This window comes from Octopus bimaculoides, chromosome Z (genome assembly GCF_046866305.1).
Source record: "Octopus bimaculoides isolate indiv1 chromosome Z, ASM4686630v1, whole genome shotgun sequence".
Taxonomy (NCBI): Eukaryota; Metazoa; Mollusca; class Cephalopoda; order Octopoda; family Octopodidae; genus Octopus; species Octopus bimaculoides.
Window position 1 is genome coordinate 47,706,098 of NC_142944.1, and position 12,035 is coordinate 47,718,132.

At 37.2% G+C, this 12,035-nt stretch overlaps 1 protein-coding gene across 1 annotated transcript in view; it reads right to left on the reverse strand.

Moving 5' to 3' along the window:
• Positions 1 to 917: 917 nt before the first annotated feature.
• LOC106875948 (AP-2 complex subunit mu) overlaps positions 918 to 12,035 on the reverse strand; it is a 29,522-nt gene continuing 18,404 nt past the window's right edge. The window contains exons 7-11 of the mRNA XM_089365249.1: positions 10,329 to 10,460; positions 6,308 to 6,443; positions 5,201 to 5,298; positions 2,912 to 3,023; positions 918 to 2,749 (exon numbers count right to left, since the gene is read on the reverse strand). Coding sequence (XP_089221375.1) covers positions 2,615 to 2,749; positions 2,912 to 3,023; positions 5,201 to 5,298; positions 6,308 to 6,443; positions 10,329 to 10,460 — 613 coding nt within the window. The 3' untranslated portion in view covers positions 918 to 2,614. The remainder of the gene's footprint in view (positions 2,750 to 2,911; positions 3,024 to 5,200; positions 5,299 to 6,307; positions 6,444 to 10,328; positions 10,461 to 12,035) is intronic.

Here is a 12,035-nt window from a genome sequence, read left to right on the forward strand (position 1 = left end):
ATGGCTTTATCCATACAGATATATATAAAGCCATAGAATCCAACCAAGAGAAATTTATGCATACATGCACAGCACCACCACTAAACAATACAACTAATATTGAGCTTCAGATTCGGGAGAAAGTAACTCGGGTGGCAGGAGATAAAGCACAAGAACATACATAAAGACTGACAGATTCTTGTTTTTTCCCCAATTTTTCCCCCTCAGAGTGATAACCAGAATTAAGCAATCAATGAACCTGTAATAACACTTTCTACAATAAGTACAAAGCCTGAAATTTTGTGAATTAGTAGAACTAGTAGATTACATTGATCCCAGCATGGTAACAATTCCGCAAGCTTGGCCATGAGAAATTTTAAACAGGCGTCATCGGGAAGGGCCTTTATGACGATGAATAATACCTCTAAAATTCTAACTAGCTGACAGCTAGATTTCTTAGCACTTGGTTAATCCTAAGCATTGCCATTATTATAAGATACTAATGACCAAAAATTACTTCAACTAAAGTACCTGAAAACTATAATAAAAACTTCATCTACTTTGACTTTCAGCCTTTAACGAGCTTTTTCTGCCTCTCTCATTACCAGATGAAATTAAATTTGTGTGATATCACAAAGGTAGTGACAGGTAGATAGAAGAGGGGGGGAAGAAGAAAGCTAAATTTAATACCAGAACAGTAAAGAGCTTTTTTTTTACTTCATTTTGTGTTTAAATTTCATGAGAAGAAAGAAAATATTATAAAAATAAATTTTCTCATCTCACTTTTAAAATCAAACATATCCCCAAAATATTTATCAGAATAGTTGTTGTATAGCTCAGGATCAGTTTTGATCAAAGAGAACTATAACCAAAATACATGCCAGCAGTGACCATCTCAACTTTGGCAGAACTGAATACTAAAGAATACTTTATCTGTATCCCCACCTTTTTTTTTTTTTTTTAAGTAAGCAGGGAGTGATTTAAGGGAGATCTGTTACTTTTCCATTAGCTGAGTAACCATGCAAAGGTTCCATTATCCTTCAAGGAATCAGCTGCTAATTTATAGATTGATTCAGCACAACTGATTGGAAAAAAAAAAGTCAATGAATAAATAATTTAAAAACAGATGGGAAAATTAAAACAAGGAATGTGCACACACCAACCTGATATCCCACCCTCTATACGCATGCACACGTATATCATGACTCATACACTGTTCACTTTCCTGATTGTTGTACATAATCCTATGTACTGTGTGTGCACCTTTGATGAGTTGTAGTGCAGCTGGTCACTATACACAATAATTTCATTATTATTTTATTTTCATTTCTAAAGAGGAGACAACTCTACACAAACTAAAGTCATACCACTGAGGTAGATTTGTACCTAGCAAATCCTCAGGAGAAAAATGCTATGATTCACACAGGTGTAAATTAAAAAAAAAATACAGCGTCTGCAGTACCTAAAATGCCATGAGGTTTCATCTAAAAAAAATCAGTATCAGAGTGGTCAATTGATCTGCAAGACTACAACTAACACTAAACCATGTAAAAAGAAAAAAAAAAACCGTAAACAATTAAAACATCAAACTGTTTCTTATAAACATTACTGCCCTCGCTGAAACTTGCTGAAAACAAAAAAAACAAAAAAAAAAATCTACCCCTCCCATACACTCTCCTCCCAATTAATGGTTGAGTGGTTGGCATCAGAGACAAGGATATTCCATCAGAAATGAGACTAACAAATATGGCTTGATGTTTTTTGGGTTTTTTTTCTTTTTTTCCCTTTTTTTTTAGATTCATTCATCCACATCTTGTGTTTTATTTGCAGGTTTTGGTTGGGGGAACTTTATTCTTTGGGCAAGTGGTGGTGGTGGTGGTGGGGGTCTTGCTGGGGGTTAATGGTTAAAACAGCCACTACTTTTTTTTGTCTTTTTCGTGTGACACCTTTAGTTTTCAGTACACATAATCATTTTAGTTTGTTTTCAAAGAAAAATATTTTCAAGTGGATCTTGAACCCAAACTCAGAACTTTATAGCAATCAAATCATTGCAGTGAATTACACCATATCTTTGGTAACTAGCATTACCAAAGGGAGGAACATTACCTCCAAGAAAAAAAAATTAACACATGGTACATATCTAACCTTCTGAAGCTTCTCAAGTTCAAAACCTAACAAGAAATGTTCATAAAACGGTGTGTGTGCATTTGTATATGCATGTGTAATTCAGTGCCTGTGCATGGTGAAATTGAAATGAGTATGTATGTATGTATGTGCATTTGTGGGTATGTATTCATTTATGTATTCATTTGTGTGTGTGTGTGTGTGTGTGTGTGTGTATGATATACATGCAATTAAAATAGAGCATCTGACGAGGTAATAAGCTACATCAAATCAATATGAGAATGAACGTTATAGTAAGGAGAGTGAGGAACTTGCTCAACAAAGAGAAGGGAACATTGCTCAACAAAGAGAAGGGAACATTGCTCAACAAAGAGAAGGGAACATTGCTTAACAAATATCTCACTATCCACTTTTTATCTTTCTCCTTCATGTCTTCCTCTTCCCTTTTTTTACTCTTTGTTTCCTCCTCTTCCGTTTTGACCCCCACACACACACCTACCCCAGGGATCGTTTAACATCGGGTCTCGTACAACCCACTGCGTCCAATGTAACGAACCCACTTAATGACATCGTGGTCATTGTAGTTGAGTTTTGACTCGAACACTTTCAAGTAGCGAACTTTGAATCCGGAAGGTGCAAACGGCACCTGGAAGGAAGAAAAAAGAAAGAAAGAAAGAACTGTAAGTGTAAACAATCACACAAACAAACACATATGGCAACGACAAAGAAACTCAAGGGAGCATTCAAAAATATAAATTAATCATTGTTTCCTTTAGCAATGGTATAAAAAAGAAAAGGAAGTTCATACCTCAAAGTTCATTGATATTGGTGGACGTGTCCATTTTTTCTTATCATTAGTATTCAACAACTCAATCTCTGCACTCAGTTGACACTCTTTCATTCCGCCCATCCGCTTAATTCTGTAGAGAGAAACAGTAGAATAGACAAATTATTCCAATGGTTCAGCTGGTTGTCAGCAAGTACTTTTAATTCCCTACACACGTGATTAGCAATTTTGATTTACATCCATCTTCCCATATATGCGTGACTGGGATTCTTTTGCCAAGTAATATTTACTTATTTTTTCGTCTACTTGTTTTAGTCGTTGGACTGTGGCCATGGTGGAACACTGCCTTGAAGGGTCTAATTGAATAAATCAACCAAGTGATTATTTTTCTACTAAAGCCTGCTGCTTATTCTATCAGTCTCTTTGTCAATTGCTAAGTTATGGAGACATAAACAAACCAAGACCAGTTGCCAAGTGCTGATGGGGGAAAAATGACACACACATACTGTGAAGTGGTTGGCATTTGGAAGGGCATCCAGCTGTAAAAACCATGCCAAAACTGATCTCACCTGTGCTGGTGCCACGTAAAAAGCACTCAGTCCACTCTGAAGGGTGACTGGTGTTAGGAAGGGCATCCAGCCATAAAAACCATGCCAAGACAGACACAATAGCCTGGTGTTGTCTTCAACCTGGCTGGCTTCTGTCAAACTGTCCAACCCATACCAGCACGGAAGGCAGATATTAATCATTGTTGATATATATAATTCACACACACACACACACACACACACACGCACAACAGGCTTCTTTCAGTTCCTATCTCTCAAATCTGCCCATAAGGCTTTGATCAACCCAGAGCTATAGTAGAAAACACCTGTGCAAGACACTGCACAGTGAGACTGAACCAAAGACATGGTTAGGAAGCAAACTTCTTACCAATTCTATTTTAGTTGCTCAGCCTATTGGGAGCCACTCAACTTGACAAGAGAAAATATAACAAAACGCCCGATTGCTTTAATTATTTGGATAAGTAGAATTAGCTAAATCTATCTTTCTAGTTTGAATTTGCAATTTGATTAAAAAAATAAAATATTAAAAAAATGAAAATTTTTTTTAAAGGCCCCAAAACAGAACAGCACCTTGATCAGCACTAGGAAATCTAATTCCTCAACCAAAAATTACAATTAAATTCTATTCTCAGATTTGACATTTTTTCTACAATGAATATTTCCTCTCCTGCTGTCTCCTACTCTCTCTCTTTTCTTTGCTCTCCCTTCTGGCTGAGTAATTATGTATCCCCTCCACAGCAACAAACCTGTTTCTTCCCTCATTTTTGATCACTCTCTCTCTCCCTTCTCTTGCTCTTACCTCTGGCTAGGTAGCCATGTATTTCCTTTACAGCAGCACACCTCTTTCTTGTTAAACTTCCACTATGTCTCTAAGTAACTGTTACTAACCTCATTCTTGTTAATTCTTGCTCTATTTCTCTCACTCTCTCTCTTTGGCTGGGTAACTATGTACCTCTGCTACAGCAAGACATCTGTTTCTGCCTCTCTGTTACACTCTAATCTTTCATCATCTGACAAGATCACCTCCTCCAATGCCCTCTCCCCTTGCAAAGTTACTTGGAAACCCTGCCAGATGCGGTCTCACATAAAAAGCACCCAGTCCACACTGTGAAGTGGTTGGCATTTGGAAAGGCATCCAGCTGTAAAAACCAAACCAAAACTGCCCTCACCTGTGCGAGAACCATGCAAAAAAGCACTCAGTTCATGCCACAGAGTGGTCAATGTTAGGAAGGGCATCCAGCCGTAAAAACCATGCCAAAACATACACAGAAGTATGGTGCAGGCTCCTGCCTGGCCGGCTTCTGTTAAACCTGTCCCACCCATGCCAGCATGGGAGGAAGACGTTAAATGATGATGATGACACTGATGTCTAAATAAAACTGTACGTTCTACTGCCTCCAAGAGACATTCTTTTCACTTCATAAAATATCCAAGTAGTAATGGTAAGTTTCGTTGAAAGTTATAAATAATTTTGATTAAATAGCAGATTTTCAAGAATGGAAAAATATTAGGTAATTATAACATTAGATGCTTATGACTCATTAGATGCTTTTCAAAAATGTAACTATGAAATGAAATGAAAGACAAAATCAATATCGTGTTATGATAATCGATAAATTTATGCATTAAAATAGAAATAAAGTAGTTATCTTACTAAATGCCTCCAAATTCTTGATTAATTTAAAAAATTGAAAGAAAACAACATAGGCTGTGCATTTTTGTAAAAGGGGTTAATACTCACTTCCAAACAATTGCATTCTCACTGGCTTTATATTTGGCCTTGCCCTTCATACATATGACTTGGACACCGCTTGTGTTCAGTGGCGTTGGGATACGAACCTAGAAATTGAGAGATATTAGTTGATTTTAATGGATTTTTATATTTACTTTCTTACACAAGTTTGAATCATGGAAAAGTAACACTCTCGTGCATCAGAATGAAAGACCACATGTATGTGTACAAAGACAGCTCACTGAGCCAGAAAATAGGCACTATTTCTTTTTCAGAATGGAAGGCTTAGTATTATTAAGAATATTCAATGGCACAAGAGAAACAAATAAGGTTAATATGAGACACACATCACTGCTGCTTACAATGTGGAGGGTTCCGGTTGATCCGATCAACGGAACAGCCTGCTCGGGAAATTAACGTGCAAGTGGCTGAGCACTCCACAGACACGCGTACCCTTAACGTAGTTCTCGGGGATATTCAGCGACATAGTATGACAAGGCTGACCTTTTGAATTACAGGCACAACAGAAACAGGAAGTAAGAGTGAGAGAAAGTTGTGGTGGAAGAGTGCAGCAGGGTTCGCCACCCTGCCGGAGCCTCGTGGTGCTTTAGGTGTTTTCACTCAATAAACACTCACAACGCCCTGTCTTGGAATCGAAGCCGTGATCCTATGACCGCGAGTCCACTGCCCTAACCACTGGGCCATTGTGCCTCCACATGAAACACACATACAATGCTTAATATTATCAAACATATATATATATATCATCAAACTCATCATATACATGATGAGTTTCCTTTACAGTTTCTGTTTATTAAATTCATTTATAAGGCTTTGGTTGATCCAGGGTTGGAAAAAGAAGTGCTTTGCAGTGGGACTGAACCCGAAACCACAAGGCTGGGAAGTGAACTAGCCATGTCTAACCCTAAAGGCTATTGAAAATAATGCAAATGTCGAACTAGTCTAAGGCTTCAAATGATGATGATATTGGTGACTAAAACACACTTCACACCAGCTGATGGGAAATAATGTATTTGAAAATGAATGAGAAAAGGGGAAAAGAATTATTGAGGAATTAACAAAAAGGGAAACCATTTGCAATAAATGATGACTTACTTCAACTTTTTGAGCCAGTAAAGATGGTTTGAAATTGGACTTGACCACAACCTTCACCTCCATCTTGTGTCGTCCAGTTTCTCTGACTAGAGGAATTACCCGGAAAGGAAGGTTTATATCCTTTGTGGTCCGATACCTGTAACGAATCATCAGTATTTAGGTATTGAAGAATTAAAAAAAAGAAAAAAAGAAAAAAATCCTGTGCATTTTGTGTGCAAGTCATGATTTATAAAGTTTAGAAATCTATTTCTAAGGAAAATATGATCTTTGTTGGCAATCAGAAAAATTCTTTAATATAGGCGTAGGAGTGGCTGTGTGGTAAATAGCTTGCTTACCAACCACATGGTTCCGGGTTCAGTCCCACTGCGTGACATCTTGGGCAAGTGTCTTCTACTATAGCCTCGGGCTAACCAAAGCCTTGTGAGTGGATTTGGTAGACGGAAACTGAAAGAAGCCCGTCGTATATATGTATATATATATATATATGTATATATATATATATATGTATATATATATATATATGTATGTGTGTCTGTCCCCCCACCATCGCTTGACAACCGATGCTGGTGTGTTTATGTCCCCGTAACCTAGCGGTTCAGCAAAAGAGACTGATAGAATAAGTACTAGGCTTCCAAAGAATAAGTCCTAGGGTCGATTTGTTCGCCTAAAGGCGGTGCTCCAGCATGGCCACAGTCAAATGACTGAAACAGGTAAAAGAGTAAAGAGTATATCTTTCACAAAAAGTCATGGTTGTATGGTGATTAAGAATCTCCCTTTGCAACCCATGTGGTTTTAGGTTCAATCCCACTGTATGGTAAAATGTCGTCTACTATTGCTCCAGGTCAACCAAAACCTTGTAAGTGAATTTGGTAGACAAAAACTTTGTATAAGCCTAGTGTGTGTGTGTGTGTGTGTGTGTGTGTGTGTATGTGTGTGTGTGTGTGTGTGTGTGTGTGTGTGTGTGTGTGTTCCCAACATTGCACTTGAAAACCAGCATTGGTTTGTTTACACCCACATAACATAGTTTGGCAAAAAGAAACCAAGAGACTAAATACCAGACATTAAAAGCATTAAATACTGGGGTTAATTTGTTTGACTAAACCTTTTCAGTGCAGTGCTTCAGCATGGCCACAGTACACTGACCAAAGCATGTAAAAGATCAAAGAAACAAAATAAAAAATACATGAGAAAGCTGAGTGAGATCTCTGGCAGGACAATAACAGGATTATATCAGTAAAAGTGGATGTTACACAACATCTCAGTGAAACAGAATGTAAATTTAGTGGAAGTTATTAAGGCAGTAAAACAATGTCACTACTATGATATTATGTCCTGGGTAGACTTCAAACTGCATCATGCAGTGGTGCCCTGGTTCAAGAGATCCAAGGAGAATGGAGCCACCTCTCAGCCACTATTGTTCTCAGGTCAACTCTTACCAAAAGTAGTAGCACCTGTCAGGGTCCAAAATAGGGGTTAATTAGTATATCACAGCTTCCCTGCCTATACATGTGAAGACTGAATCTGGTGGGCTCTGCAGAAAAAACCTTCATGGTTTAAATCAGTGGTTTCTCAACCAGGCTCCATAGATTTTTGAGATACACAAAACAAAATAGTAAATTGGGGATCCACAATAATATTTTAAGGGCTTATGAAAAAAATTTCGCTTTAGATATATGTATTGGCATGTATTGCAAAAATAACAGCAAGGTTTCTTTCTCTAATATTTTACATAATTTAACCTACACAAGTTAATGGGTGAAAAACAAAAGAATCTTGAAAGAAGTTTCTACAAAATTAGTTTTTAAACATCAAATGGCTATTGGGGTCCATCAGAATAAAAAAAAAGTAATCAAAGGGGTCCATAGATAAATGGTTGAGAAGCCCTTGTTTAAACAGAGAGGAAGGCAACTGCAGCAATACATTGTGAAGTGCAGAGAGAAAGATGAGGGGGGAAAAAAGACATCTTGGTCATCAACTGCATCCTTTTCCATCTCCCAGTTGTCTTGACCTGGTCTTGCCATTGGACTGAAGAGGGTCCATAAGTGAGAGAGTTTGACAGTGCAAGTCTCAGTTGTTCTTAAGGATGACCAGATGGTTCTCATCATTGCTCCGTCAGACAGATACCGCACGCATATACACACACATGTACACACACACACATATATATATATACACATACACACACGTACACAAAAAATACAGGCACACACTGCTAGGAAATCACACCCACACAATACAAACACACACGCACACACACATACTCAAAAACTGCCTGCTTACCTTCCACTGACCATTGTCCACAAGCACTCCCTAACTATTCCTGCTACTAATTCCTTCCACTACGTCACACACACATACACACTAACAGATAAACAACCAAACCACGCACACACACACACATACATACGCACACACACGTTCTGTTATTACACACACACTTGCAGACCCTCGCGCATGCACACATATTCACCTCCCTTTTTCACTCTCCTGTCTTAGAAAGAACTTTTCCTCCACCACTTCCTCAGTGAAACTGAATCATCATTAAACATTATTTATTAGTAAAATGTCAAAACTACCAGAATATATATTCTTTTACTCTTTTACTTGTTTCAGTCATTTGACTGTGGCCATGCTGGAGCACCGCCTTTAGCCAAAATACTAGTGAAATTAAGTTGTTTTGCACTAGGTCAGGTGCAATTCAGCAAACTCATGATTAAATGCATTGCATATCTTATAGAAAGAATATTATCCAATGTCCTTCCCTGTTTTTAATGCTAGTAATATTTTTAAGGAGATTTGGTAGTTATTTCTACCAGAGCAAACAACCACATAGGTGTTTTTTTTTTTTTGATGACTTATAAGAATAGATGAAGTGTTGCGTGAAATGTCAAGAAAATGACATCATATAGATAAGTGATAGAGAAAATACAGAATTCAGAATGGTGATTAAATCTTTGAAAGCTGATTGCTGGAATACTAGCACACACCATATTTAGAGTGGATTATACAACATCTAGCTTCTAATCAAGGAACCAGGACAAGTCTAAAGATTTAAACGCAAAAATAATATCATAAAAGAACTTCTTGCAACTATCAACAAGCATCATTTACAACAACACCAAGAACAACAATTCTTTTTAATATAGATACAAGGCCTGAAATTGTAACGGTTGATTATATTGTTCTTGATACTTGGTGTTGATGGTACTCTATTTTATCAACTCTGGAAGGATGAAGCAAAAGTTAACCTTGATAGGATTCTGCACTCAGAACATTAAAATGCTTTAACATAACATTATGTTCAAACTAAAGATTCTACTAATCCATTATTACCTTATAATGATTTCTTACAAATTTGGGGGAAAGGAACAAATCATCATCATCATCATCATCATTTAACGTCCACTTTCCATGCTGGCATGGGTTGGACGATTTGACTGAGGACTGGTGAAACCAGATAGCTACACCAGGCTCCAATCTGATTTGGCAGAGTTTCTACAGCTGGATGCCCTTCCTAACGCCAACCATTCCGAGAGTGTAGTGGGTTCTTTTTATGTGCCACCGGCATGAAGGCCAGTCAGGTGGTACTGGCAACGGCCATGCTCAAAATGGTGTATTTTACGTGCCACCTGCACAGGAACCAGTCCATATCAATGTAAGTTCTTGACTGGTAAATATTTTCATTGACCCTGGATGGATGAAAGCAAAGTTGGGTCTCAGCAGGGTTTGAACTCAAAATGTAAAGAACCAGAACAAATACTAGAAAGTATTTTGTTGAACCTGCAAATGATTCTGCCAATCCACATAATTAACATCACTAAATGGCCCCATTTTGAACATTAGCTCAAGTTTAATTTATTTCCTCCCACCATTCTTGACAGTCCTATAAATTATAGTCAGGGTGTTGACCTTCCTCCTTTATGTCATTAAAAAAATAATCATAAATAAAATTAAAAAACAACAGACAATGTTATCTGACTTCACTTGAAAAAAAAAAAAAAATGAATCAACAGAAAGTTACCTCATTAGTTCAAACTCGCCATCTGGTGGTATGAAACTTATGCTGTGTTCCGTCTCAAATTTACTGAGCTTCACACACTGATGGAACTGACAATCGTCAATGGCAATGGAGTTTTTGCCAGACGAAGTAGTGCTGCAACAGTAAGTAAATGGCATTTACAACCTGATAATGAATAATCTTTAAAAAAACATACCTCACAAATATACATGAATAGAAAATTTAAAAAAAAAGCATAACAGGCCTACTGTGTTCAATGAATGAACACACCAAAGTCAAGGGTAAAGTGAAATGATTTTTAAATCAATATTTTTTCTCAATTTGCCATAGAATTATTAACACTCAGATATTTATAAAAAAGTGAGTTTTCTTGAAAACTACTTGAATATCATACACAGGTAATTCAATTACAAAATCTGCCTAGTTGGTAGATGACTGGGACTGATGTTTTGCTAGTCATTAATTTTTTTAAGGTTGTATTAATTTGATTTCCTACTCAAGTCAACATGGCCCTTAACTAATGATCAGGTGCTCAATAGTCAAACATGCATCAATGAAATGAGATGAAAACTACAACTTCATAGGTTGAATGACGGAAATTACATCATCATCATTGTTTAACGTTTGCTTTCCATGCTGGCATGGGTTGGATGATTTGACTGAGGACTGGTGAACCAAATGGCTACACCAGGCTCCAATCTGATTTGGCAGAGTTTCTACAGCTGTATGCCCTTCCTAACGCCAACCACTCCAAGAGTGTAGTGGGTGCTTTTACATGCCACCGGCACAAAGGCCAGTCAGGCGGTACTGGCAACGGCCACGCTCAAAATGGTGTATTTTACATGCCACCCACACAAGAGCCAGTCCAGGGGCACTGGCAACGATCTCACTCGAATGTCTTTACACGTGCCACAGGCACAAGTGCCAGGAAGGCGACGCTTGGCACTGCTTTCGCTTGCCCCAACAGGTCTTCGCAAGGTGAGTTTCATGTCCAATGAAGGAGACAACTACATGTCTACATATAAAAATGTGTCTTAATGTTAAACATTCGCAGGACCAATATATCTCATGAAATGCTCAGTATTTCATAATTTTGAAAATTACATTGATACATTATGCTGGTGTTTGGAACCTAACTTAAGAAGGTTCTTAGATGAAATATGTAAAGTTATCTAATATTAAGGAGCCAAAGGTGGTTTGAGGTAGGTTGGTATAGAAAGGAACAGGTGCTGACCAACAGGTTTAAAGGGTCAAGAAATTCCAACACTTTTACAAACGGCTGATTGGAATGGCTAACAATGTGTTTGTAATTCAATATTTCAACAAGAAATTAGATGAAGACCAATGTTAGTAAAAAGAAGCGTTGGGAAGAATTAACAGAATATAACACAAGAAAACACAAAGATAATGAAATTATATCAATTTTAATGTTTCTAGTCTTATGATAAAGTTATCACCCAAAACAGGAGATTCTTTACTGGTCTTCTTTTAGCATATATATATTTTCATTGTTTTTATACTATATTTCTACATAATTTTCAATTATTTACCTGACTTCATGTATTGTCTTCTCTTTGCCTCATAATCTTATATAATTTTTTTTTATAATTTTATCTATATCTACATACAAACACACGAGGGACAACTGAAAAGTTCCTGGATTTAAGCATAAGAAAATACAGGAGGATCAGTTAATTATGATTTTATTCA